The sequence below is a fragment of the Rhinolophus sinicus genome, linkage group LG16 (assembly GCF_036562045.2).
Source record: "Rhinolophus sinicus isolate RSC01 linkage group LG16, ASM3656204v1, whole genome shotgun sequence".
NCBI lineage: Eukaryota > Metazoa > Chordata > Mammalia > Chiroptera > Rhinolophidae > Rhinolophus > Rhinolophus sinicus.
In genome coordinates this window covers 5,260,139-5,285,591 of record NC_133765.1, presented here as the reverse complement: position 1 = coordinate 5,285,591, position 25,453 = coordinate 5,260,139, and the positions used below count along the sequence as shown (strand labels likewise).

The 25,453-nt window shown below is 37.7% G+C and overlaps 1 protein-coding gene across 3 annotated transcripts in view; it reads right to left on the bottom strand.

Moving 5' to 3' along the window:
- Positions 1 to 25,453, bottom strand: part of NCAPD3 (non-SMC condensin II complex subunit D3) — a 69,280-nt gene that overhangs the window by 19,137 nt on the left and 24,690 nt on the right. Inside the window, exons 11-23 of one of the 3 annotated variants that reach the window (XM_019718830.2) lie at positions 24,518 to 24,643; positions 24,145 to 24,397; positions 23,641 to 23,697; positions 23,295 to 23,384; positions 21,315 to 21,388; positions 20,640 to 20,774; positions 19,646 to 19,866; positions 15,307 to 15,498; positions 14,860 to 14,957; positions 14,010 to 14,125; positions 10,532 to 10,639; positions 383 to 497; positions 181 to 285 (exon numbers count right to left, since the gene is read on the bottom strand). In XM_019718830.2, coding sequence (XP_019574389.2) covers positions 181 to 285; positions 383 to 497; positions 10,532 to 10,639; positions 14,010 to 14,125; positions 14,860 to 14,957; positions 15,307 to 15,498; positions 19,646 to 19,866; positions 20,640 to 20,774; positions 21,315 to 21,388; positions 23,295 to 23,384; positions 23,641 to 23,697; positions 24,145 to 24,397; positions 24,518 to 24,643 — 1,690 coding nt within the window. Of the gene's footprint in view, positions 1 to 180; positions 289 to 382; positions 498 to 10,531; positions 10,640 to 14,009; positions 14,126 to 14,859; positions 14,958 to 15,306; positions 15,499 to 19,645; positions 19,867 to 20,639; positions 20,775 to 21,314; positions 21,389 to 23,294; positions 23,385 to 23,640; positions 23,698 to 24,144; positions 24,398 to 24,517; positions 24,644 to 25,453 lie in introns of all 3 variants that reach the window. The other 2 variants (XM_019718829.2, XM_019718832.2) reach the window with 2 other exon arrangements.

The following is a 25,453-nucleotide window of genomic DNA, read 5'->3' as shown; positions in this document are numbered from 1 at the left end:
AAAGGCTCTCACTGTCAGCACTCTGGCGTGCCCGAAGAGTTGGGTGCTCCTGCCATATTGGCATCCAAAACTCACAAGAGCTAGAGTAAACATAAGCTCAGCAGTATACAAGGCTGGCTTATGTACCCACAGAACTAGATTGCACAAGCACTACTCTCCCCACACGTTGTTCTTACTTACCCAAGGTAATGATGGCATGTGCTCTAATCGCAGAAGGCATGACAGAGCCTCTGACCTGGGGAACTGGTTGAGAGGCTGGGGCTTCACTCCTACCTTGAGAGGATGCTACTATAGGAAAAGGAAAAATTGCATATTTACAGTACTTCAGGGGCTAACCTAGCCTTAAGACAGAATGTACAGAGGATAATTTTAAGTGCCTTACAATCATCTGTATCAGCAGAAGAAGCTAGAATGGACTGAATCAGAAGGAAGGCTCGCTTCTCCACGCTGGCTGGACAGAGTTGGGCTATATCTCCTAAGGTGAAAATATACTTCACCTGCAAAGAAAATTGGTTTGGCAGTAAAAATAAGGCAAAAGAAAAATCAACTCTAGCTAGATTAAGGACACATCAATGGAGTACTTTTTTTTGTCCCCTCAATTTAAAAGATCTATATTTTTTTCACAAAATACACAGCCATTGTAAAAATTCAGTCACTACTTAACACAATTCATCTAAAATTAGGGTGACTGGATGATTTTATCACCTATATCTAGATACTTCTACAAGTAAAAGGGGGTGCTTATAGTAATTATGCTGTGATCACAGGTGTAAACCATGATTATTGTGGGTAAAGGGGGATACAGAATTACCTTGTAATCCCACCAAACAAAAGTATCATTATTGTTTTTTTATATTACTTTCTTTTCAAAGTATTTTTATAATCATGTGGCTTTATGTTTGCTTTTCTTATACACGTACCAATCATGTTATTTTGAAGTTTGCAATTATTACTTCCAATATTAGGCATCCTTTTGTGTCAATATATACAATAACTATGCTTAATGACTACTAAAGTATGTTAAAAACTAGGATGTCATCATAATTCATTGCATTATTTCACTATTAATGAACACTTAAATTGTGTTTAATTCTTTGCTATGGTTTGCATTAGTGCTCACGCAACCCCTTTGTACCTTTGGATAAGTTCTACTTCCTTAGAAATGACATCAAGGTAAAAGAGCATATAAACTGTTGAACCTTTTAAAACATTATTTCCAAATTGTCCTCCACATTAGTTTACTATTTAGACTCCCACCAAAAACTTAAAAGTGCTGATTCCTCACAGCTGCCACGACTGTGTTTATAAAGGACATACTGCTTAACAGGTAAGTAACACTATGTCTTTTAATTCCCAAAAATGCAGGGGTGATGCAAAACAGTAAAATGTTAAATAAAGGCTTATTTTATTTTATTTTTATTTTATTTTTTTCCTTACAGGACTTTATTGGGGAATAGCGTGTACGTTCCAGGACTTTTTTTCCAAGTCAAGTTGTTGTCCTTTCAATCTTAGTTGTGGAGGGTGCCGTTCAGCTTCAAGTTGTTGTCCTTTCAGTCTTAGTTGTGGAGGGCGTAGCTCAGCTCCAGGTCCAGTTGCTGTTTCTAGTTGCAGGGGTTGCGGCCCACCATCCCTTGCGGGAGTTAACTGGCAACCTTGTGGTTGAGAGGATGCTTTCCAACCAACTGAGCCATCTGGAAGCTCAGCGGCAGCTCAGCTCAAGGTGCCCTGTTCAATCTTAGTTGCAGGGGGCGCTGCCCACTATCCCTTGTGGGACTCGAGGAATTGAACTGGCAACCTTGTGGTTGAGAGCCCACTGGCCCATGTGGGAATCGAACCGGCTGTCTTCGGAGTTAGGAGCACGGAGCTCTAACCGCCTGAGCCACCGGGCTGGCCCCAATAAAGGCTTATTTTAAAGTAAGAAAGCCAATAGGAACTGTATGTGTATTTTAAAAATCTTGAACATACTCTATCTGTTAGTGGATTAAAGGAATATTTAAATTCTACTTAAAGAAGAATGCAGTAAACAATATACATAAGGTAAATCTCCATATATATTTTGACTAAAGGGTAGATTTTGGTGACATATTTAACAGTGAAAAAAAATCGTAGGGGGAAATACTCACTGATCATAATAAGCATTTTTCTTAGTTTGGGAGATGACTACCCAGACAAATTAGAAAAGCAACACACCTTGTGGAAACCCTGGGGTCAGGGCCATTCTACATATCATGGCCCTCTGACCTAAAACGTGCGGATACTGATTGATAATAATGATCTTTTTATTACTGAACCATGTGCTTATTAATGCCTCAGGCACAAGTAGTCTTCTCTTCTAACAAATCCAAACATTTTCTTCCATCACTATGTGCAAGTGCGAGGTAACAAAGCAGGAACTGAACACAGAGAGAGGTTCTCTACTAATTTTCACGTAGATAAGGGATATAGCCAATTTTGATTAAATAATGGCCTACACTGAAGGGAATCAAAAATAAACTCACCATTTTCTTTTTTTCTTTGATATTTCTTTTTTTTTTTTAATTTATTGGGATGACAATTCTTAGTAAAATTACATAGATTTCAGGTGTACAATTCTGTATTACATCATCTATAAATCACTTTGTGTGTTCAGCACCCAGAGTCAGTTCTCCTTCCATCACCATATATTTGATCCTCTTTACCCTCATCTACCACCTCCCTCCCCTCTTACCCTCTGCTAACCAATAACTATTGTCTGTGTCTATGAGTTTTTGTTTCTCATTTGTTTCTCTTGTTCTTTTGTTGTTTTTGGTTCATATACCACATATCAGTGAAATCACATGGTTCTCTGCTTTTTCTGACTTATTTCGCTTAGCATTATAATCTCAAGATCCATCCATGTTGTCACAAATGTTCCTATATCATCTTTTCTTACCGCCGAATAGTATTCCATTATGTATATATACCACAACTTCTTTATCCATTCAGCCATTGAAGGACATTTTGGTTGTTTCCATGTCTTGGCCACCGTAAATAAAGCTGCGATGAACATTGGAGCACACTTGTCTTTATGGCTAAATGTTTTCAGATTTTTGGGGTAGATACCCAGGAGAGGGATTGCTGGGTCATATGGCAATTCTATTCGTAATTTTTTGAGGAACCTGCGCATTGCCTTCCTTAGCGGCTGCACCAGTCTGCATTCCCACCAACAGTGTATGAGGGTTCCTTTTTCTCCACAGCCTCTCGAATACTTGTTACTATTTCTCTTGTTGATGATAGACATTCTAACTGGAGGGAGGTGATATCTCATTGTGGTTTTTATTTGCATTTCTCTGATGATTAGTGATGTTGATATTTTTTTCATGTCTATTTGCCATTTGTATGTCCCCTGGGGAGAAATGTCTCTTCAGGTCATCGGCCCATTTTCCAATTGGGTTGTTTTTGTTGTTGTTGCTGAGTTTCATGAGTTCATTGTATATTTTGGATATTTGCCCCTTATCGGAGGCACTGTTTGCAAAAATCTTCTCCCATTCAGTTGGTGGCCTTTATTTTGTCAATGGTTTCGTTTCCTGTGCAGAAGCTTTTAAGTTTCATATAGTCCCATTCGTTTATTTTAGCTTTTACTTCCATTGCCTTTGGAGTTAAATTCGTAAACTGCTCTTTTAACCCAAGGTCCATAAGTTTAGTACCTATGTTTTCTTCTATGCAATTTATTGTGTCAGGTCTTATGCTTAAGTCTTTGGTCCATTTTGAATTAATTTTGGTACATGGTGACAGATAGCAGTCCAGTTTCATTCTTTTGCACGTGGCTATCCAATTCTCCCAGCACAATTTATTGAAGAGGCTGTCTTTTCTCCATTGTATGTTTTTTGCTTCTTTGTCAAAAATTACCTGCCCATATTTATGTGGTTTTATTTCTGGGTTCTCAATTCTATTCCAGTGGTCTATGTGTCTGTTTTTCTGCCAATACCATGCTCTTTTGATTATTATAGCCCTGTAGTACAAGCTAAAGTCAGGGAGTGTGATACCTCCAGTATTGTTCTTTTTTCTTAAGATTGTTTTGACTATTTGAGGTCTTTTGGGGTTTCAAACAAATCTGATGATTTTTTGTTCTATTTATTTAAAACATGCCATTGGGATTTTGATGGGGATTGCATTAAATCTGTATATTGCTTTGGGTAATATGGCCATTTTAACTATGTTGATTCTTCCAATCCATGAGCACGGAATGTCTTTCCATTTCTTTGTGTCTTCTTCAATTTCTTTTAAAAATGTCTTATAGTTTTCAGCATATAGGTCTTTCACATCCTTGGTTAAGTTTATTTCTAGGTATTTTATTCTTTTTGCTGCAATTGCAAAAGGAATTGTTTTTTGTATTTCTTTTTCTGAGATTTCATTGTTAGTATATAGGAATGCAATGGACTTTTGTACGTTGATTTTGTAGCCAGCAACTTTACTGTATTCGTTGATTGTTTCTAATAGCTTTTTGGTAGAGTCTTTAGGGTTTTCTATATATAGCATCATGTCATCTGCAAAGAGTGACAATTTAACTTCTTCATTCCCAATTTGGATGCCTTTTATTTCTTTCTCTTGCCTGATTGCTCTGGCAAGGACTTCCAACACTATGTTGAAAAGCAGAGGTGATAGGGGACAGCCCTGTCGTGTTCCTGAACATAGAGCAAAGGGCTTCAGTTTTTCACCATTAATTATGAGATTAGCTGAGGGCTTGTCATATATGGCCTTTATTATGTTAAGGTATTTTCCTTCCATACCTATTTTATTAAGTGTTTTAATCATAAATGGATGTTGTATCTTGTCAAATGCTTTTTCTGCATCAATTGATATAATCATATGATTTTTGTCCTTTATTTTGTTTATGTGATGTATCACATTGATGGATTTGCGGATGTTGAACCATCCTTGTGCCCCGGGGATGAACCCCACTCGGCCGTGATGAATAATCTTTTGAATGCATTGTTGTATTCGATTTGCTAGAATTTTGTTGAGGATTTTTGCATCTGTATTCATCAGAGATATTGGTCTGTAGTTTTCTTTTTTTGTGTTGTCCTTACCAGGTTTTGGTATCAGGGTAATGTTGGCCGCATAAAATAAGTTAGGGAGTACTGTCTCTTCAATTTTTTGCAAGAGTTTGAGCAGGATTGGTATTAGATCCTCTTTGAAGGTTTGATAGAATTCACTAGTGAAGCCATCTGGTCCAGGACTTTTGCTTTTGGGAAGGTTTTGGATGACTGATTCAATTTCATTACCGGTGATTGGTCTGTTTAGATTTTCCAGTCTTCATGGTTCAGCTTAGGAAGGCTACATGTTTCTAAGAACTTGTCCATTTCTTCTAGGTTATTGAATTGGGTGGCAAAAGTCCTTCGTAGTATTCTTGGATGACCCTTTGTATTTCTGTGGTGTCCGCGATAACTTCCCCTTTTTAATTTCTGATTTTGTTAATTAGTGTCTTCTCTCTTTTTATCTTAGTGAGTCTAGCCAAGGGTTTGTCATTTTTTTTTTTTTTTTTAATGATTTTATTGGGGAAGGGGATCAGGACTTTATTGGGAACAGTGTGTATTTCCAGGCCTTTTTTCCAAGTCAAGTTGTTGTCCTTTCAATCTTAGTCGTGCAGGGAGCCGTTCAGCTTCAAGTTGTTGTCCTTTCAGTCTTAGTTGTGGACGGCGCAGCTCAGCTCCAGGTCCAGTTCCCGTTTTCTAGTTGCAGGGGGCGCAGCCCACCATCCCTAGAGTGAGTCGAACCAGCAACCTCGTGGTTGAGAGGACACACTCCAACCAACTGAGCCATCCGGGAGCTCAGTGGCAGCTTAGCTCAAGGTGCCATGTTCAATCTTAGTTGCAGGGGGTGCTGCCCACCATCCTTTGCGGGACTCGAGGAATTCAACTGGCTACCTTGTGGTTGAGAGCCCGTGCTCCAACCAACTGAGCCATCCGGGAGGCAGCTCAGCTCAAGGTGCCGTGTTCTATCTTAGTTGCAGGGGGCGGAGCCCACCATCCCTTGCAGGACTCGAGGAGTTGAACAAGCAACTTGTGGTTGAGAGCCCACTGGCCCATGTGGGAATCGAACTGGCAGCCTTCGGAGTTAGGAGCATGGAGCTAACCACCTGAGCCACCGGGCCGGCCCATTTGTCAATTTTGTTAATCTTTTCAAAGAACCAGCTCTTTGTCACATTAATTTTTTCTATTGTCTTTTTGTTGTCTATTTCATTTAGCTGTGCTTTGATTTTGGTTATTTCCTTTCTTCTGCTGAACTTGGGTTTCATTTGTTCTTCTTTTTCTAGTTCCTTAAGGTGTAACATGAGGTTATATATTTGGGATTTTTCTTGTTTCTTGAGACAGGTCTGTAATGATATAAATTTCCCTCTTATAACTGGTTTCGCTGCATCCCCAAAATTTTGCTAGGATGTATTTTCATTGTCATTTGTCTCTATGTATCTTTTGATCGCTCATAATATCTTCTTTGACCCGGTCGTTCTTTAAAAGTATGTTGTTTAATCTCCATGTATTTGTGTTTTTTCCTGCTTTCTTTTTGTTTTGAAAATATCCAGTTTCAAAGCCTTGTGATCAGAGAATATGCTTGGTATGATTTCAATCTTCTTAAATTTGCTGAGACTGATTTTATGTCCCAATATATGGTCTATCCTTGAGTATGTTCCATGTACACTAGAAAAAAATTACTAATCTGATGTTTTAGGATGAACTGGTCTATATATGTCAGTTATGTCCATTTCATCTAATGTGTCATTTAGGGCTGCTATTTCGTTATTTTTTTTTTTTTTTGATGGTCTATCCAAAACTGTCAATGATGTATTTAAGTCCCCTAAGTATAATTGAGTTTTGGTCAATTTCTCCCTTTAGTTTTATTAGTAGTTGCTTGGTATATTTTGGTGCTCCCTGATTGGGGGCATAAATATTGATGATTGTTATGTCTTCTTGTTGTATAGTCCCCTTTACCATTATGAAATGTCCATCTTTGTCTCTTGTTACCTTTTTCACCCTGAAGTCTGTTTCATCTGATATCATTATGGCTACATCTGATTTTCTAGGGATACCATTTACTTGGAGTGTCAATTTCCACCCTTTCACTTTGAGTCTATGCTTGTCCTTATAGCTGAGATGTGTCTCTTAGAGACAACATATGGTTGGGTTTAGTTTTTTTATCCAATCTGCTACTCTGTGCCTTTTTTGTGTGTGAGTTCAGTCCATTTACATTTGGGGTGATTATTGATATGTGAGGATTTCCTGTCATTCTATCTTTAGTTTTCTGGTAAGGTTGTGTCTCCATTGTTTCTTTGTCTTTTTGTTGTTCTCTATTATTTCTGTGTGGTTGCATTCTATGTTTCCCTCTGTTTCTTCTTTTATTACAGTATATATTTCAGTTCTGGATTTTTTTGAGTGGTTACCCTTACATTTATGTAAAAGAAAGTTTGATATTTAGAGTATTCCATTTTCTTTAGCATGCTTACTTTCTCCATTCCCATATTCCGGTTCAGGCCTTTACTCTCCCCCTTTTTATGTTTTGGTTGCCACAAAGTGTCCCTGTTGATGGTGGTCGAATAGCCTCCTTTAGTATTTCTTGTAGTGTAGGTCGTGTATTAGAAAATTCCATTAGCTTCTGTATGTCTGGAAAGGTCTTATTCCTCCTTCATATCTAAAGGATGTCTTTGCTGGATATATTATTCTTGGCTCATAATTTCTCTCTTTCAATAGTTTGAATATTTGGTTCCACTCCCTCCTGGCTTGCAGAGTTTTTGCTGAAAAATCTGATGATAATCTAATGGGCTTCCCTTTGTAGGTTACCGTCTTCTTTTCCCTGGCTGCCTTGAGGATTCTTTCTTTGTTGTTGGTTTTAGACAGCTTCAATACAATGTGCCTTGGAGAAGGCTTGTTGGGACTGAGGTAATTAGGTGTTCTGTTTGCTTCTTGGATTCGAGGATCCAGTTCTGTCCACAAGTTTGGGAAGTTCTCATCAACAATTTGTTTGAATATATTCTTTGTTCCGTTCTCTCTTTCTTCTCCTTCTGGTATGCCCATTATTCTCGTATTGCTCTTTCTGATGGAGTCAGAAAGTTCTGGTAGAATTCTTTCATTTCTTTTAACTGTGAAGTCTCTCTTTTTTTCCATCCGTGTCATTTCCAGGTTTCTATCTTCAATGTCACGGATTCTTTCCTCTATCCGGTTTACTCTATTGCCTAAGCTGGGTTATTTCATTCTTCATTTCTTCTATTGAGCTCTTAATCTCCAGAAATTCTATTTGGTTCTTTTTAAAATTTCAGTCTCTTTCGTAAAATGCTCATGTTTTTCTTTGATTGTGTTTCTGCGTTCATTAAAGTGCCTGTCTGTGTTTTCTTGCATCTTGTTGAGTTTTTTCAGAACTGCAATCTTGAAGTCACATATTTCCATATCTTTAAGTCCCTTTTCTGGAGACTTTTCACTTTCTTTCTGAGCTGTCTTGTTGCCTTGGTTATTCATGGCAATTACTGATTTATTATTTCTCTTCCTAGACATCTACAGGAGTGGGTTCTACAACAGGTTGATAGGAAGAGGTCTTTCTTTTGTTTTCCAGTATGTGTTGGTAGAATGTTTTATTTTCTCTCCGACTGCAGCCTTTTTCTCTCTCGTATGGTAGTGTTATGTGTTCTCTGCACTATTCCAGCTTCTCACACAATGTGGGGATTCCCTCGGAGACGGGCTTCTCCTCTGTTAATAGCTTACCTGGGTCACAGGGAGCAGTGTCCGTGTGGGTATGCAGAGAACTTTTGAAGTTCCAAAGCTCTTCCTGGACCAGATTCAGAGCCCATGTGTTTCAGCAGTTCTGTTTACTCCTGCAGGGATCTGCCCAGATAGGTGGGGCCAGGGCGGGGTGAGTTGTGAGAGGTGGCTCAGAGCAATGGTGGAGACCACCACCACAGCTGGTCCTGCTTCCACAGCTCTCTCCCTTTTGCGGAACTAGTTGGGCTGCGAATCTGTGTCTGCGGTCCACAGTTCTCAGAACAGCACATATTCTGTTCTTTTGATCTGACACTGCTACTGTTGTGCTTCTAGCACCGGGCAGGTGGGGGCGCGGCGAGCTCTGGGATGGTAGGGAGGGGGCGGCTAGTCTCAGTGCCTAAAGCTTCCGTTCTCTGCTCCGCAGTGAGGGCTTAAACCACCGTTTTCGGCCTTCTTCCCTCAGTCAAGCTCACAGCACTGAGCCAGGTCTGCGTCCTGAGCCCAGGCGTCTTCATCTCCGCAATTCTCCCTTCCCTCCTCCCCTGCTCGCGTGATTCGCCCACCTTTATGTGAATTCAGTAGTGGGCCTCTTCATCTTGCCTGCCTGCTGTGCAGGGAATCCTTTGTGGAGTTATAGTTGTTTGATTAGTTGTAAATTCCAGGGGAGATTTACAGAGGCTCACCTCATGATGCCATTGTGATGACGTCACTATTTTCTTTATTGAACAGTCTCAGATGTTGGAATCAGAATTACCACATATTTTGTTGATGGTCAACCACTTGAATCAGAACACCAGCTCTATATTTATTGGCTCACAGTAATCTCTGGCACTGACACAATTTCTAAAGCAAGGATGCCATATCAGACACTCTTGCTGCTCCAAAGTCGTTTGTGTTTTCAATGTTCAAATATCTCATTATATTTTATACAGGACTTTAGAAACTCTCAGCACTATTCCCAGGGGTGTCCAAACTGCGGTCCGCGGGCCAACTGTGGCCCATGATCCATTGTTCATAGGCACGCAGCAAATTCCAAAAGTATATTTAGTTGACTTAAATAAACCAGATGAGGCAATACATACTTCACCTCGAGTGAGTAGCCCGGCTGTTTGTGTATTTTACCGCATATGGCCCTTGGTGAAAAACGTTGAAAAAAGTTTGGACGCCCCTGCCCTTGTTCTATAGTCTGATGTTCAGAAAGTTCAGCAGACATTATAATTGAAAAAAATCAAAGATTCAAAAGAACAAAGAGTACACTCACTTTACTTTCTTGCTTTAGTATTTCTAAGCCTGACTCTACCAAGCTCACAACACATATTGTTTTCCCTGTTGGATCAAGTATCTCATAGGATCTACCTGGAGGAAGTGTATACCATAAAGTTCCCCCCCCCCCCCAGATAACAAGTACATGAGAAAAAAATGAACAGGTCATCAATAAAAATTTTTTTGGGGGGCCGGATGGCTCAGTTGCTTAGAGTGCGAGCTCTCAACAACAAGGTTGCCAGTTCAATTCCCACATGGGATGGTGGGCTGTACCCCCTGCAACTAAAGATTGAAAATGGCGACTGGACTTAGAGCTGAGCTGTGCCCTCTACAACTAGACTGAAGGACAACGACTTGGAGCTGATGGGCCCTGGAGAAACACACTGTTCCCCAATATTCTCCAATAAAATTAAAAAAAAAAAAAATTAACTTTTTTCTACAAAAAGAATAAACTTTAGGCTAGGAAAATCCTTTTCTTGCTAATAGTATTAGAAATGCACATGACAAAGTCATCTTTAAAAAACCCAACACATATAGAGGAAGAGAAGAGAACAGTTACTTACCAACAGGTCTTCATCCATATTCCCGGCTCCATCTTCCTTCAGAACGATGTTGGAGAGGCAGTGTACACAGGTGGACAGGACATCCCCGCACACTTCCTTCAGTAATTCCTATGGCAAATTAAAGGTCATCTCTGAAGAATCCCATATGTCTATCAAACTACTCAGGAAACACAATTTTCTCAAGAAATTCTATGATCTTCAAATGTCGAAACCGTAAGCCATGAAAAAGCGAGCCATCATAGGGAGAGATACACACACACACACACACACACACACACACACACATATGAAATCTTTCTTTCTACATTTACCCTATAAATGAAAAGGGCATATATTTGGGAAGATCGAGTGCCCTAATTTATGTGATATCTGTAATAGCTGAGCTCCTCAAATAATAAAAACATTGTAATTCTTCTGGCATAAGCAGATGGTGAATTATCTACTGTAATAAATAACATATTTTAAAAAGACATAGAACAAAAAAGAACAGTTGCTGTTCTTCTGAAATTTATTCATTAGCGACAAGTTTTCAGTGTCTCTTGTTAAAATAACCTCAGAGGGTCATCACCTCTAGCCCACAACATCTAACTACACTTATATATCAAGCAAGGGAGCTTGATCACATTCTACAACTCTTTGACTTCAATTTCTCTAGGAGGCCATTCCAAAACACCCAGGTTGAGTTAAGTGGCTCCACCCCGGTACTTCCATGTTACCCGATGCACACTTCTATTTCAGGAATTGTTATATCACATTGAAATCAACTGTTCAGGTGTGTATCTCCCCTACTAAGCTGGAGGGGCCTGAGGAATGGCCTGTCTTAACTACTGCCCCAGTGCCCAGCAGCACTACCACAAAATGGTACTCAATGTTGGCCAACCATCATTATGACCCAAGTGTTTTTCCGTCTGACTTGGCCTAATGTTTCAAAACTACTGTCTTTGTTACCTTTTAAAGAATTATTGAACTTAAGATTTCAATAAAGTGTACCACTTGGGCTATAATGCTGTCCAAGAGAGCTTCTGGAACCCATGTGCTCTATCCTGATAACACAAAGGCTAACTTGTTTGAGACCTCAAGCCTAGAACTTGGCTGGGAAGTAAGTCTAATAACTTTTGGAATCATGGAATCTGGGAGAGAACTGTGAAGGCCATCCAATTGTGGGATTGTCTCCACACATGGACTTATGACAAGATGTCCAGCTTCTTCGTGAACACCTCCAATGACCAGAGATGTTTTCAGGCAAGTCCCTCTATTATAGGCAGACCTCAGTATGGTTCTTCTTCAGTTGGCCAAAATTTGTGGCCGTGCAATTCCCACCCACTGGTCTAAATTGGTACTCTTGATGACAAATAAACCCAATTCTTCTTTCTTTTGAAAGTCCTTCATATATGTGAATTTAGCTAGAAAGCCTGTCCCACATTAATTCTTCCCTTCTCCAGCTAAACACCCCAGGTTCATCAGCCGCTCCATATACAACCTACTTGTCATCCCATCTAATTGCTCTCCTATGAATATATTTAGTTTTATCAACATTTCTCTGAAGAGTTGTCAATGAAATTGAATTATAGAACATGTCAACTTAGATTTAACCAGTATAAAGAGTTGGACCATCACCCCTCTTATTCTAAACACTATTTCTATTAATACAGTTCAAGATCTCATAAAATTTTTTTCAATGATAGCCAGAAACCCGAACCTATTAATTCACCCCAAGCTTACAGATAGCAAAAATGCCCAAAGACCTCAATATTTTCATATACATTGCTGTTAAGCTATATCCTGATCACCTATACTTTTTACCAGTAAAATACAGAATATTAATTTACAAAGAAGACTAAAAGTAATGCTCAGGGGAAACAAATACATCATGTGTTTCTTGGAAACACATCATTTCCAATATCCTAAGATGTTGGAAAACCTCAGGACCTTAGTCCACTGTCTACCACCAAGAGAGATGGTGTTAGAGCTAAAACCCTGGCCCTTTTGTAACACAGTAGTAAGTTCTACCTCTCATCTAGTTCTCACTTTCTAAATTTGAAGACAACTCTGTTTTCCTCACAGATTCTAGCAATGATACAACTTAATGTTATAATGACTGTGGGCCATTGGTAAGCAGACAGTGACTTATGACCCTGACTGCTCATAGCACAGATCGTTCTTCTTCCAGCCAAGGCTGGAGAAAAAAACACTGGGAAGGGATTCAGTGACCTTAGTTCCAGGCATAGGTCTGTTATTAATAAGCTGTGTGCCAATGAAACTTGCAGGATCACAGTTTCATAATCTGCCATATCATTTTTTCTTACATCCTTTCCTTGTTACCAGCTTTTTGTTTTGTTTTGTCTTTACCTGTTTTCTGCTATTCAAATATTCTCTCTCCTTAGGTAATGTTCCTTATTTAAAAGTTTTTTGTACACTTTCTTGGATCCAAACATGAATGGTTAGAAAAATCAAATAAAGCAAGTATCCCTTTCACTAAAAAGTGCCAAAAGGTATACACCAGGAAAACCAGACACCATTTATATGGAAAGAGCTGGGCATTTTTAGTCAAGTAAATTTCAACCTGTTTTAAGTCCTAAGCAAAAAAGTGACAACATATTATCTTATTATGTCTGTTACTGCAAATAGAAAATGCCACTTATCAAAGAAGGGCTTTAAAGAACTTATACAACAAAAGGAAGCCTAGGAAGGTAGGTAAGAAGCTCAGATGAAGCAACAATTTTTTTTTTTATTCTGGAAAAACATAAATATATTCTGGCTATAATTTAAATTAATTGTTGACTTCTAGAATAATAACCCTCAGCCCTAAAATTTTTGATATGATTAGCACTGTCTAGGAGTGTATTTCATGATAAAAACAGAACACGTGGTAATAATTTATTGGAGATACTGATATGGATACATTTTAGGGAGTCAAAGTAATTCTTTATCTCACTTAAACACTGGTTTGTACTTGGGTTAATGCTTCCACATAAAACATTAGCTGTAGGCTCTGAGCAGCTTTGTGGACGTGATACACAAGAGATATTAGAGCAATGTAGTCTTACAGTACAGGATAGGATTGTGACTTAATCAAATGATCAGAAATCTTCTGGTCTGGAGGGAACCCCCTCACTAGGTAGAAAATCGTCTATGAATCATTCTTGAGCTGAGGGTACACGTGAAGGAGGAGGACACGCAAAGCTATCACAAGCACCTGGGCTATAGCTTATTAAAGGTTGACCTTGCAGAGTTCTCACTTGTACCGAGAACCAAGGTGGTGGCTTTCTAAGGGAACTGCATGTCTTTAGCAGCAAAGAGCCTTTTGGGGAATGTCAATGGCTTGTCACATTGTTTCCTTTTGTTGTAGTAACAGCTGCTGGGGACTATCCATCCTTACAGGTGCTCTACAGAGAACACTTCTCAAACTTAACAACAGAGTAATACAGCTACTAAGTACAAATAAACGCAGACGTATCCAGGAAGGTTTGTAGCGTACCTGTTCCTCCACAGGTGTTTCTGCAGATGCTGTACAGAGTCTTTGCAAAGTGTCAACAGCTGAGCTGATCAACTCTAGAGACCACTGGAATCCATTCAGCTTACACTTGACAACATCTAAAAAGGAAATCAAGGGGCGGATGGGTGGCTCAGTTGGTTAGAGCACGAACTCTGGGCAGCGGGGCTGCCGGTTTGATTCCCACATGGGCCAGCTAGCTGCGCCCTCTGCAAATGGAATGGAATCAAGGGGCTGCCGCTCAGCTCCCGGGTGGCCAGATGGCTCAGTTGGTTGGAGCGTGGGCTCTCAACCACAAGGTTGCTGGTTCTACTCCCACAACGGATGGTGGGCTGTGTCCCCTGCAACTAACAATGGCAACTGGACCTGGAGCTGAGCTGCGCCCTCCACAACTAAGATTGAAAAGGGAAACAACCTAACTTGGGGGGAAAAAAAAAAGTCCCGGAAGTACACGCTGTTCCCCAATAAAATCCTGTTCCCCTGTCCCAGTTAAAAAAAAAAAAAAGTACTGAAGAAATAATGGCTCAAAAAATAAAATAAACAAAAAGGAAATCAAAATCCTTCACGTTTAACTACTCAGAAATATACTGAAAGTGAGAGGCAATGCCTTTTCAAGATTCTCCAATAGGGCGGCTGGTTGGCTCAGTGGTTAGAGTGCAGTGCTCATAACATCAAGGTTGCTGGTTCGATTCCCACATGAGCCAGTGAGCTGCACTCTCCAAAACTAGATTGAAAACAACGACTTGACAAGGAGCTAATGGGTCCTGGAAAAACACAGTTCCCCAATATTCCCCAATAAGAAAAATAAAAAAAAGATTCTCTAATAGACACTCACCAGTCACCTTGTCTCGGGTACTCTTAGGAAGATGCTTTGCAATATGTCCAATAACACAGAGAATATGTCCTAAGGTGTTTGAATTGGGATTCTGTTGACTAAGAAAAGGGCAGAAGAAACATAAGTTTAGAACTCAGTATAGAACCAAAGTAAACACTGCTGTCAACAAACTACTTTTCTTCTGGATTACTAATACCAGGGAAAGTAGGATAGCATGGTTTGGGAGTCACGTTGTAGAAGCGTTAAGGCACTTAAAATACTTGGACAAAGAGTAAACTGAAAACTTAAAAGTGATTCTTACTTTTCATGTTTGTTTTCAAGCCTGAATTAAAAAAAAAAACAATCTGCGTATAAGAGCAGCTATAAAAGAGCACACTTCCTGAAGACATGAGCTTTATTTCCAAGACTTTCAGTGTCCACCAGTAGCTAAAGCATAAGCATGCAAACCTGCTGATTTTCTCCCAGGACTCTATGACTTTGGTGTAGTCCAGCTTGGGTGATGAGCAAGCAATCCTGGAGAGCAGCATCCAGGCTGGTGCAGAATGTTCCGTGCCAGTGTGGGATATCATATTGTTTATAAAAGTAGATGAGAATTTATCTTTCTTGGACCAGATATGAAAAGCCTTATTTAAATAGCGGCTAGAAAAAAAAAGATGGGAAAGCAGAATTGTAACTATAAATAAACAAAACTGTTGAGCTCAGCCCCTTCAGTGAAAGGGACCAACTTCTGCTGCTCCAGGATTCCTTCAGCATATATTAATAATAAAACATCCACGCAGAGGCTCTTAGCTAGTGGAACATTCGATACCACAGTAGGTACCTTTTTATTCTACAGAATAAGATATACTTTTTTCTGCCATCATAAAGTATTTATTTATAAAGCAAAGAATAAAATTTCATAATTCCTTTGAGAACCTTGTCATCCTTATCCCTTCCAAAATTTATATACAAACATATGGGTTATGTTACCAATAACAAATACATCCAAAGTTTGTAGAGTTTTAGTGACAAAAATGCAGACATTATCCTTATTTCAATAGAACGGTTGGAGAGAAATGACACCCTAGCATTTAAATAGTGATATTAAACAAGCTAAAATCTGCTATGACCTGCCAATACCACTTGGAAATACATATTTCAAACTTTTTAAAAATAAAACAAAAAATGTTTCTGATGTATTAACCTAAAGTTTGTGTTATGTCATTTATTTCCCTTCTCCCCATGGCACTGAATGAGATCACATGACTCATGAAACAAATACAGTATTATGTATTTAAGTGAAGAGAAAGAAAATACTCCTTCCCCAATTAATTTTTCTTCAGAGTGATAGGAGTGTGTGTGCACACACGCACACACACACACTCATTAACGAGACTTTCTCATTAAATGAAAAATAAAAAAAATTCTCAAAGCACGCAAAAGGCAACTATAACAAAATAAACATATCTACCCACAATAAGCATGTGCATATAAATGAATGGTTTTATGAATAAATTAGTTATTGATTCAAAATCTATGCATATATGTCTCGAGTTCTACTGTAGATATCGCACAGCGTAATTTTTATCTGACAAAGTTTATTAACAAGAATCACACAAAATATTAATTGATGTTTACTATAGGAAGCCAACAGAATGGGGAGAAAAAAAATCTCTGTATTTCCGGTTTTGAAATCTCATATTTGGCTCCTCTCTGACAACTCACACTCTTCCACATCAGTTGAGCAGTTCCCAAAAGGCCTGCCAACTTGACCCCAATTAGCTCCACAGTTGATCACAAGCCATTCCCTAACAAATCAGAATGTGTTTCAACAAAACCTATCCTGGTTCCCTTGAAAAGCACTGTTGACCTCTATCCTAATTCAAAACAACCTTCAGTCCCCATTTTTTGTCACCTCTACTAGACATTATTGACCACTCTTTCTGCCCTTAACTCTGGTCTACCTATTTGGTCTCTTTTCTTTCCCCTTATTTCTTTTATTCTAATACCTTTAATTGTGGATTTTGAAAAATTCTATTCTTAGTCCTCTTATCCACCCAACCTAACCCCGGGTAACCTCATTCATTACCAAAGAGCTCTCCACTCAGACCTGCAACAAAGCATCATGAGCATACATTTATAATTGGACTTCCATCTCCAGCTGTCTCTCTGTTCCCCCAACTGTCCCTACCTCTGCTTGTGTACCTCAGCCAATAGCAATCCCACTGACCATTCATTTTAGTTAGAATTCTTGTCGCCTTCAGTCCTTTAAGCATTTGTACTGCTGTTTCCTGACTGGAAACCCTCGCTATCATGGCTGCCTGGTTAATTTCTACTTATTCCACCTCTGGGAATGATATACCTCATGCCACCATCTCTAGGAAGCCATCCTGAGCTGAAAAACCAAACGAAAAAAAAAACACCAAAATCACTGAGTGCTACATGCACTCCCGCTCTGCATCTATAACTCACTTCCTACTAAAATTGTGTATTTATTTTGTCTCTTTCCACTAGACTGTGAGCAACTTGAGTAGAGGAAGTGCCCTGATTTCCTTCAACCTTCAAACCAAATGTTCACCAATTCTACACTTCCACTTGTTACACAGCTCTGAATATGGCCCATTCTCCCCATTCCACTGCCTTCACCTTGACTGGGTTCTCATTATCTTTAACTTGAATCAATTCAGTGGCAGCCTGTTTCCTCAGACTCTAGTCCTGTCTCTTGGTCACCAAACACAAGTCCATTTACTACACTTCCTAAAATATAAAACCCTTTATTACTCTTCCACTTTAAATTTATCAGTGGCCTCCCCACCCCACCTGTCCACGGTTTTCTGTCCACAGTCAAACTTCTTAGCACGCTATATTACAACTCTCCAGTCTCTGGGCCTGGCGTACTTCTTCAGTTTCATCGTACGCACAGCCCAATAAGCACCGTTCCCCCAGCTATACTGCAACCCTGTGGCTCCTCCACAGTACACTCTACTTCATGCATGGCTTTGCACTGGCCTTCTTCCTTTTGCCCCCTTATTTATTAACCTTCAAGATTCAACCCAAATGTTGTCTATTCTGTGAAGTCTTTCGTCCTGAACATGTCTTGATATTCTAGTTACTTTCTGTTTAATAAAGAACTTATCACAAGATTTTGTTTATAAATGTTTATAGAACTCTATTGCCCTAACCCTAGTTCAGTGGCGCTCACACTTTTTCATCTAAACTTTTAAAACTTACTGACTACCTTCAAGTGCTGATGTTTATGTGGGTTATATCTATCAATGTTTGCCATGCTTGAAATTAAAACTGAGAAATTTGAAAATATTTATCTAGAATTCCTCTAAAAAAACAAGCCAATTACATGTTAACATAAATAATGCATTATTTTACAGAAAATAACTATCTTTCTCAAAACAAAATAAACTTGGTCAGAAGAATGGTATTGTTTATACTTCTATAAATCTCTTTAAGGTCTGGCTTGAACAGAAGACAGATGGATTCTCATTTCTGTCTCTGCATTCAATCTGTTTCAGTACCATTATATGGCTTCTGGAAAATTCTACTGTACTACTATGAAAGAATTAAAGTGAAAAATGCATATAACATTCTGGGGACAGAGCCAGGAGTGCAGTTTCCAGGCTCTCAGCCTCACATGGAAAGGTGCTGGCTCAGGTAGTAAATGGCCATCAACTGTGATTGGATGGCCATCAGCTGTGGCTAGTTTGCCGTCAGCTGTAACCAGTGAGCTATTGGCCACTAATATAACTGCTGTGGCTACACTAGCAGAAAATGGGGGCTAGCAAGAAGATGATGGATGAGCTAGCAAGAGCGGATTACAGTTAGCATGGTGGATTGCAGCTAGCAAGTGAGGATGGTTGGCAGAGAAGTGGATGGCAGGTTGTGGATAGTGTGGCTCCTGCTTCCTGCGTCTCCAACGTAGCCACCAGCGAGAATATAGTGGTATGACTCCCCTACCTATGGCTCTGTGGGTGTTCCTTTTTGGCCTCACCATATCCTGCATTCTTATGCGGGGAGTGGGACCAGAGACTCCACATGACACCCTGTATGGCAAACATCTTAATATTATGACAAAAACAGTCTGAGCTCATGAATCCATCACACTCTGAGAACTGCTGCCCTAGCTCATTTCCTATGATGGCTATTCCAAAATTTCTTTACACTTAAGCCCCTCATTCTGCGCTCTCCTTCCAAACTTTGGGCAAATAATTTTCTTCCTCAATTGTGGTAAAATATGTAACAGAAAATTTACCATTTTAACCATTTTTAAATGTATAGTTTAGTGGCACTAACTACACTCACATTGTGCAATCATCCATTTCTAGAACTTTTTTAACATCCCATACTGAAACTTTGTACCCATTAAACACTAACTCCCCATTGCCTCTCCACAACCCCTGGTAAGCACTATTTTATCTTATGTCTCTATGAATTTGACTATTCTAGGTACCTCATATAAATGGAATCATACAATATTTGACCTTTTGTGTCTGGCTTATTTCACTTGGGATGTTTTCAAGGTTCATCCATGTTATAGCATGTATCAGAATTTCATTCCTTTTTAAGGCTAAATAACATTCCACTGTATGTATGTACCATAGATCAGAGGCTTCATAAAAAAGTCACCACAAAAATGCTACAAGATTTGAATTAAGTCAAGAAAAACAGACCAAAATTGAGTCTTCATATATACTAACTAATTTAGAAAGCTAAGTTTTCAAGATGAATACAGAAATTTATTAATAAAAACCTTCATAGCGTTCTATAAGAAAAACAAGTCATATAATTAATATACCTCAATTCTTGGCTTTCTGTGCTGAGGAGATCAAGAAGCGCCCAAGCTAGCACCTGGCCGTCATCTCCACTATGAAATTCATTGTAATGCTTAATGTTCTGCAACAAGAGCTGGTCCAGGCATTCCAGGGCCTTTTCCTGCGCAGTGCTCTCACAGTCCATCACAACCGGGATGATCCCCATCAGCCAGGCTTTCTGTATCTGGATACATCTAGGGTGGGCCTTAGGAGTTAAAATTATGAAGTCATAAAGAAGTCGAATGCTATCAGAAATCTAAATACAAATCAGTGAAGTTGTGATCAACATTTTGAGATATGTTAAAAATAGTTGCACACACAATTAGACCATAAAAAAAAAATCAAAATCTATGTGAAGACAAAGTTCAATCTCCAGTTATTGCAAATTAATGCATATTGAAATTTCAAACTTATAATCATTATTTTATTATTAGTAGGAAATCAGCGCTTTTTGGTAATTCAAGATCAAGAGCAAATAAATGTTTATCCCAAGGAGTAATTAGAATGCTGCCAGAGAAAGTCAAATTATCCATTGTTTAATGCCTTCTATCATGAAACAAAGAAATAAACACGCTTTTAAATAAAATCTTCAAAAGCTAATTATTTGGCAGAAATAAAATTATATCTAGGATTAGTGGTTCTGCTCTTTTGGCAATATTATCTATATAGGTCTTAATTAATAAAAATTAATCTAGGCTTCTGACCTCACCAAATTAATTTAAAAATTCATATTTCTATGTGAGATGTGAGTTGTAGTCAAGAAAAGCTAACATTAGCATTCTTTAGCATTAGTTCATAATTAATCGATCATATGTAATAAAAAGATACTTCTTCCTTTCTTTTATGCTATATAATGCTACAGTAGACTTCGTACAGTTTCTAATGGTCAACTTAATATTCAGCAACAGGCAATTACTATGCTGAATTATTTTTAATGTAAAATATCATGCATTATATACAGAACACCTTGCTCCTCACCATAAGAAGCTCAGTAAGAGATTGCAGGGCCTGCTTCCGAACAGACACTGCAGGGTCCCGACATTGGTCCTGCAGAATTGATAGCTCTTCTTTCATACCCGAGACATGGCAGTGTTTCAAAATACTCACTAATACCTAGAAGGTGCATATGCAACATGAAGTAATGACATATATGGCATAAATACATAAAAACAAACTACAGACAAAAATACTTCTTCAAGTTTGTGGTTCTTAACATTTTTGAGGTCAAGGAACTATCCCTCCTCCTAGTAACATCCCACCTTTTAGAATCTGATGAAATCTAAGGTCTCTCTCCTGAGAAAATTTCACATACATTTTACATAAACAAGTATTTACAAACAATTTGAGGGGTTTCACAAACCCTATCAAAATCTGTCCATGGTTCCCAGACAAAGAATCCCTACTCTAAAAAAAGAAATTAAGGTTATAAATCTGCGATTCTTAAAAAGCCAGCATCCCAGTAGGACAGCTAAAAAACAATCCTTCAGTTCATCTATGTTACTTAGATATAACAGGATCAGGATAAACTAATGCTACATAAAAAGCAAGTTAAGTAATGAATATGACTGGAGAGTTTTTAAAATATTCTCTTGTATTTCCAAGTTTTTAGTGCTTAAAAAGAGTGCATTAAAGAATGTCTAGGAAAACTCATACCTGGAGCGCAGACTTTCTAACGTTGATCTTCTCATCCCTGATTCTCTTTCTCAGCATTGCCATGACAGATCTTGCTGTTGAGGAAATGCCAGTCATTAGAGTCTGAAAAAGACTATACAGTATCTGACATCCCACCATATAATACCGAGAAAAACACTCTAATCTAAGAGACTGACTAATTAGGTTGTTTGATTCCTAAGAAATCAGAGTATAAAACAATGTAGAAATAGAAGAAAATCCAAATAATTAGCTAGTCACAGTAATGCAAAAGGCAGAATAGTGTAAAAAGAAAAAAGGCATAAATTCTGCAATATTAAAAATTCAGTTTTAAATCCTGGCTCCTATGTGTAAAATTTTGAATGAATTATTTGGATCTTCTATTTTGCTTAGCTACAAATAGGAATATCTAAACCATACGGTTTTTTAAAGAATAAATGAAATAATATAAATATATAACAGCAGCTTAAAAACTTTCAATCACAGGCCTCTTTACACTATTAAAAATTATTGAAGATTCCTAAGAGCTTTTTTAAATGTGAATTATACGTTTTAATCTAAATTAGAAATTTAAACTGAGAATCATAAAAAGATTTAATGACTGATTTAAAAAAGGACATGTCACTATAAATAGTATATTTTTTTTAATAAAAAATATATTTTCCAAAACAAAAATTAGCGAAAAGAATGGCACTGTTTTACGTTTTTGTAAAGTCTTTAATGTCTGGTTTAATAAAAGACAGTTGGATTCTCATCTCTGCTTCTGCCTAGGATCTGTCGCAATTTCATTTCATGGGATCCCTGGGAAACTGCAATTATACTTGTGAGAAAAATCAACGTGTAGAAGGTAAATGATGTCTTAATATTATTATGAAAACCGTATTAACTTCAAGGACCCGCTGAAGGAGGCTTAGGGACTCCAAAATACACTTTGAGAACTGCTGATCTACAAGAAAGCAGGTTAAAAAATGAACTGGAGGATGGGAAACAATAGAGAAAATAAATGAAATTAAAAAGTAGGTTCCTTGAAAAAGATAACAGAATTAACAAACTTTTAGCTAGACTGACTAAGAAAATAAGAGAGAAGATTCAAATTGCTAAAATCAGGAACGAATAAGGGAACATTACTACCAACCTTACAGAAATAAAAAGAATTGCAAAAAAAAAAACACACCAATGAACAATTTTATATAAACAAATAAGTAGCACAGATGAAATGGACAAATTTCTACAAAGATATAAACTACAGGTACTGACTCAAGAAGAAATAGAAAGTCTGAATATACCTATAAGTAAAGATATTGGATTAGTAATCAAAAACTTCCTACACATGCACAAAAGCCCAGGCTTTCCTGAAGAATTCTGTCACATGTTGCAACAAAAATTAATCTCTCTCTCTCTCTCTCTCTCTCTCTATATATATATATATATATATATACACACACACACATATATGCCTCTTGCACTGCTCCTTAAGAGATGAAACTATATTTTATTAAAGTCTGTATCTACAATGCCTAGCACAGATTAGGAGGAACAAGATAAGTTTACAGAATAAATTAATAAATCTAATTACATAATTAATATCTAAACACATATTCTTTTTTTCTCTTATCTACTTATCCATCTTTTAAAAACACTTATCTAACCATTATTTCTATATTATAGATTCTGACAAGAGCCCTCTGTGAAAGAGAGGGAAGGTATTAGGATCAGAAAGTGAGAATTAGGAAGTTTGCTGACTTCCATGTTTAAGTGACTTTCCACTTATCATGTACTGAATGAACCTCAGTATTTCTGTAACACTTGAAATATAGGATAGTGCATAATAAAATATAAATAACTCCACTTTTAAGAAAAAAGTTAATCCGATTTTTAAAGGTGAATAAATCAGAAAAAAAAAATCCAAGGATTTTAGACTACTTACAGTTGTCCAAAATCCAACAGTTATTACTCATCTGACAGTGATAAAATCTGACATACCCCTAGATCCAACTGTGTCACCACTGCTGTCTGTATTTATCAACTCTGAGCTTCCAGAAGGGTTAAGTGTCTGCTTCTGACAGGAAAAGACTTAAAAACCATAAATAAAAAAAAGTTTCAGTCATTAAGGTAAGAATTTGTTATACGTTTTAATAATATAAGCATAGCCTATTATACATTTAAGTTACCACGCCATTACTGAAATGAATTTCAATTTCTTTGATGAAAAAAAGTATAATATTAAAATAGGTAAATATGGATATAGAAAAACATATTTCAAATATCCAGCAAGTCCTTTAAATAAAAAGACAATTATTCAATTTTCAAAAATATAATGGCCCATTACCTGATGAATCTTTTAGTAAAGTACCAGGGTGGCTCTCTATTCCTGAAATTGTAGAACCTAAAAGTAAGCAGATAGATAAGAGGAAAAGAGTCATAGTATCATAAACCCTGAGTAAATATTCAGAGGAATCAAAATCACAATAACTATGCCTAAAGAAAAGACAGTGTCTAAATTAATAATGTTCTCCTTGGGTATGCATTTGAAATGTACATTAGGCCTAATACAATACAGCGATTACCCAACAATGCAAAGTAATAGTGAAAGCAGCCAACAATTTTACCTCTACAACATGAATATGTGAAATACTTAAAAAGTCCTTTCAAATGTATCAGGCTTGTCTAAAAACTTATTCAGCAATAAAATATACTGAAATAAGTTTATAAGGGTTAAAATATACCATACCAGTATCTATTTTTTTTGCCACAACAAAGAATGATTTCCTTGCAGTTCAATTACTTGATAAATACAAGACCAGGTCCATTACATGACAGTCACCAAACTTACTGTTAATGAGAAACTCCAGTATGCTCTCCGATGCACTGGTAACAGACAACTCCAGGCAATGTGCAAAACTGGACAATGCCTTGCTGCGGACAGTTGGTGCCTTGTCTAAACAACGGTCAAACATAATGTTCTGCACCAAGAACTTATGCTTTAAAAACTTCTGATGCTCCAAAGAGAGTGTGTTATCCACCTCTCTTTCCGGCAGCTCCAACAGAGCTAAGGCAACATCAAGAGTAAAAACCCTGTGTGGGATCTGGTAAAGCAAAATCAAAAGAATCTCCATCAGGCAGGATCCCTTATGTATTCAGACCTGGCTGTCATTAGAAGTTTACAGAGCCAGGAACAAAGATTTTATGCAAATATTATCTCTTACCTTGGAACTTCGTGAATATCTGTAAAGCCAGGCAATGAATGTAGCATATTCCCCACAAGGAAGTTTGCTGAGAAGCTGGACCAGGGACTGAGCTGCATAGGTACGATACTCTGATTTATCTATCACCTGAAAAATAAACAGTGAGAAGCTGTCTAGCTGATTTCTACCTGGACAACTGAGACATATAATACAAGTGGCAAATTAGTAAATGTAATTATAACTAGTTCAGTGTGATCTTTAAGTGTTACAGAAATGACTAACAAATTTCAGGTTTCAGACCCCTTTGAAAATTAATGTGTAAGAAATCCGCAAGCCTTTTCCTGAGAAATACAAGTTTAACATATAATTACAGACAGGTTATGGTCCCCTAAGCTCCAGAGAGTTCAAGTTAAGAATCAACTGTCCAAACTATTACAAAAATTTAAGAGCTAATCACCGACATTTGAACATCAACTGGAGATTTGGTGATACTAACACGTTGCATATGGCGGGGTTTAAATCCATCGTGAAGATTCTCGTGATCTGTACGCAACGTGTTAAAGGAATTACTCCGCATTTTTATAGGTGTGTTAATATTTTGTGGTTACGTTTTTAAAGAGTTCTTATCCTTTAGAGATACACATAAATATTTATGTATGAAAGAATATGATGGAATTTGCTTAAAAAAATCCAGTGTGTGTAAGTGTTGAGGGAGTTATACCTTTTAGGGGTATAAGTGACACAAAATTGTTGAAGATGGGTGCGCAACACCCTATTCTATTTCTTTATATATTTGCAAGTTTCCAAAGTGTGAAAGGTTTTTTTATTCCCAAAAGAACACCATCTAGGGGAACATCGAGTGCATATATTAAGTAAAACTATAGTTAGTAATGATACAGACTCATTTCCAAGAATAAAAACACACAACTTACCTTTGTATATATTATATATACTTTT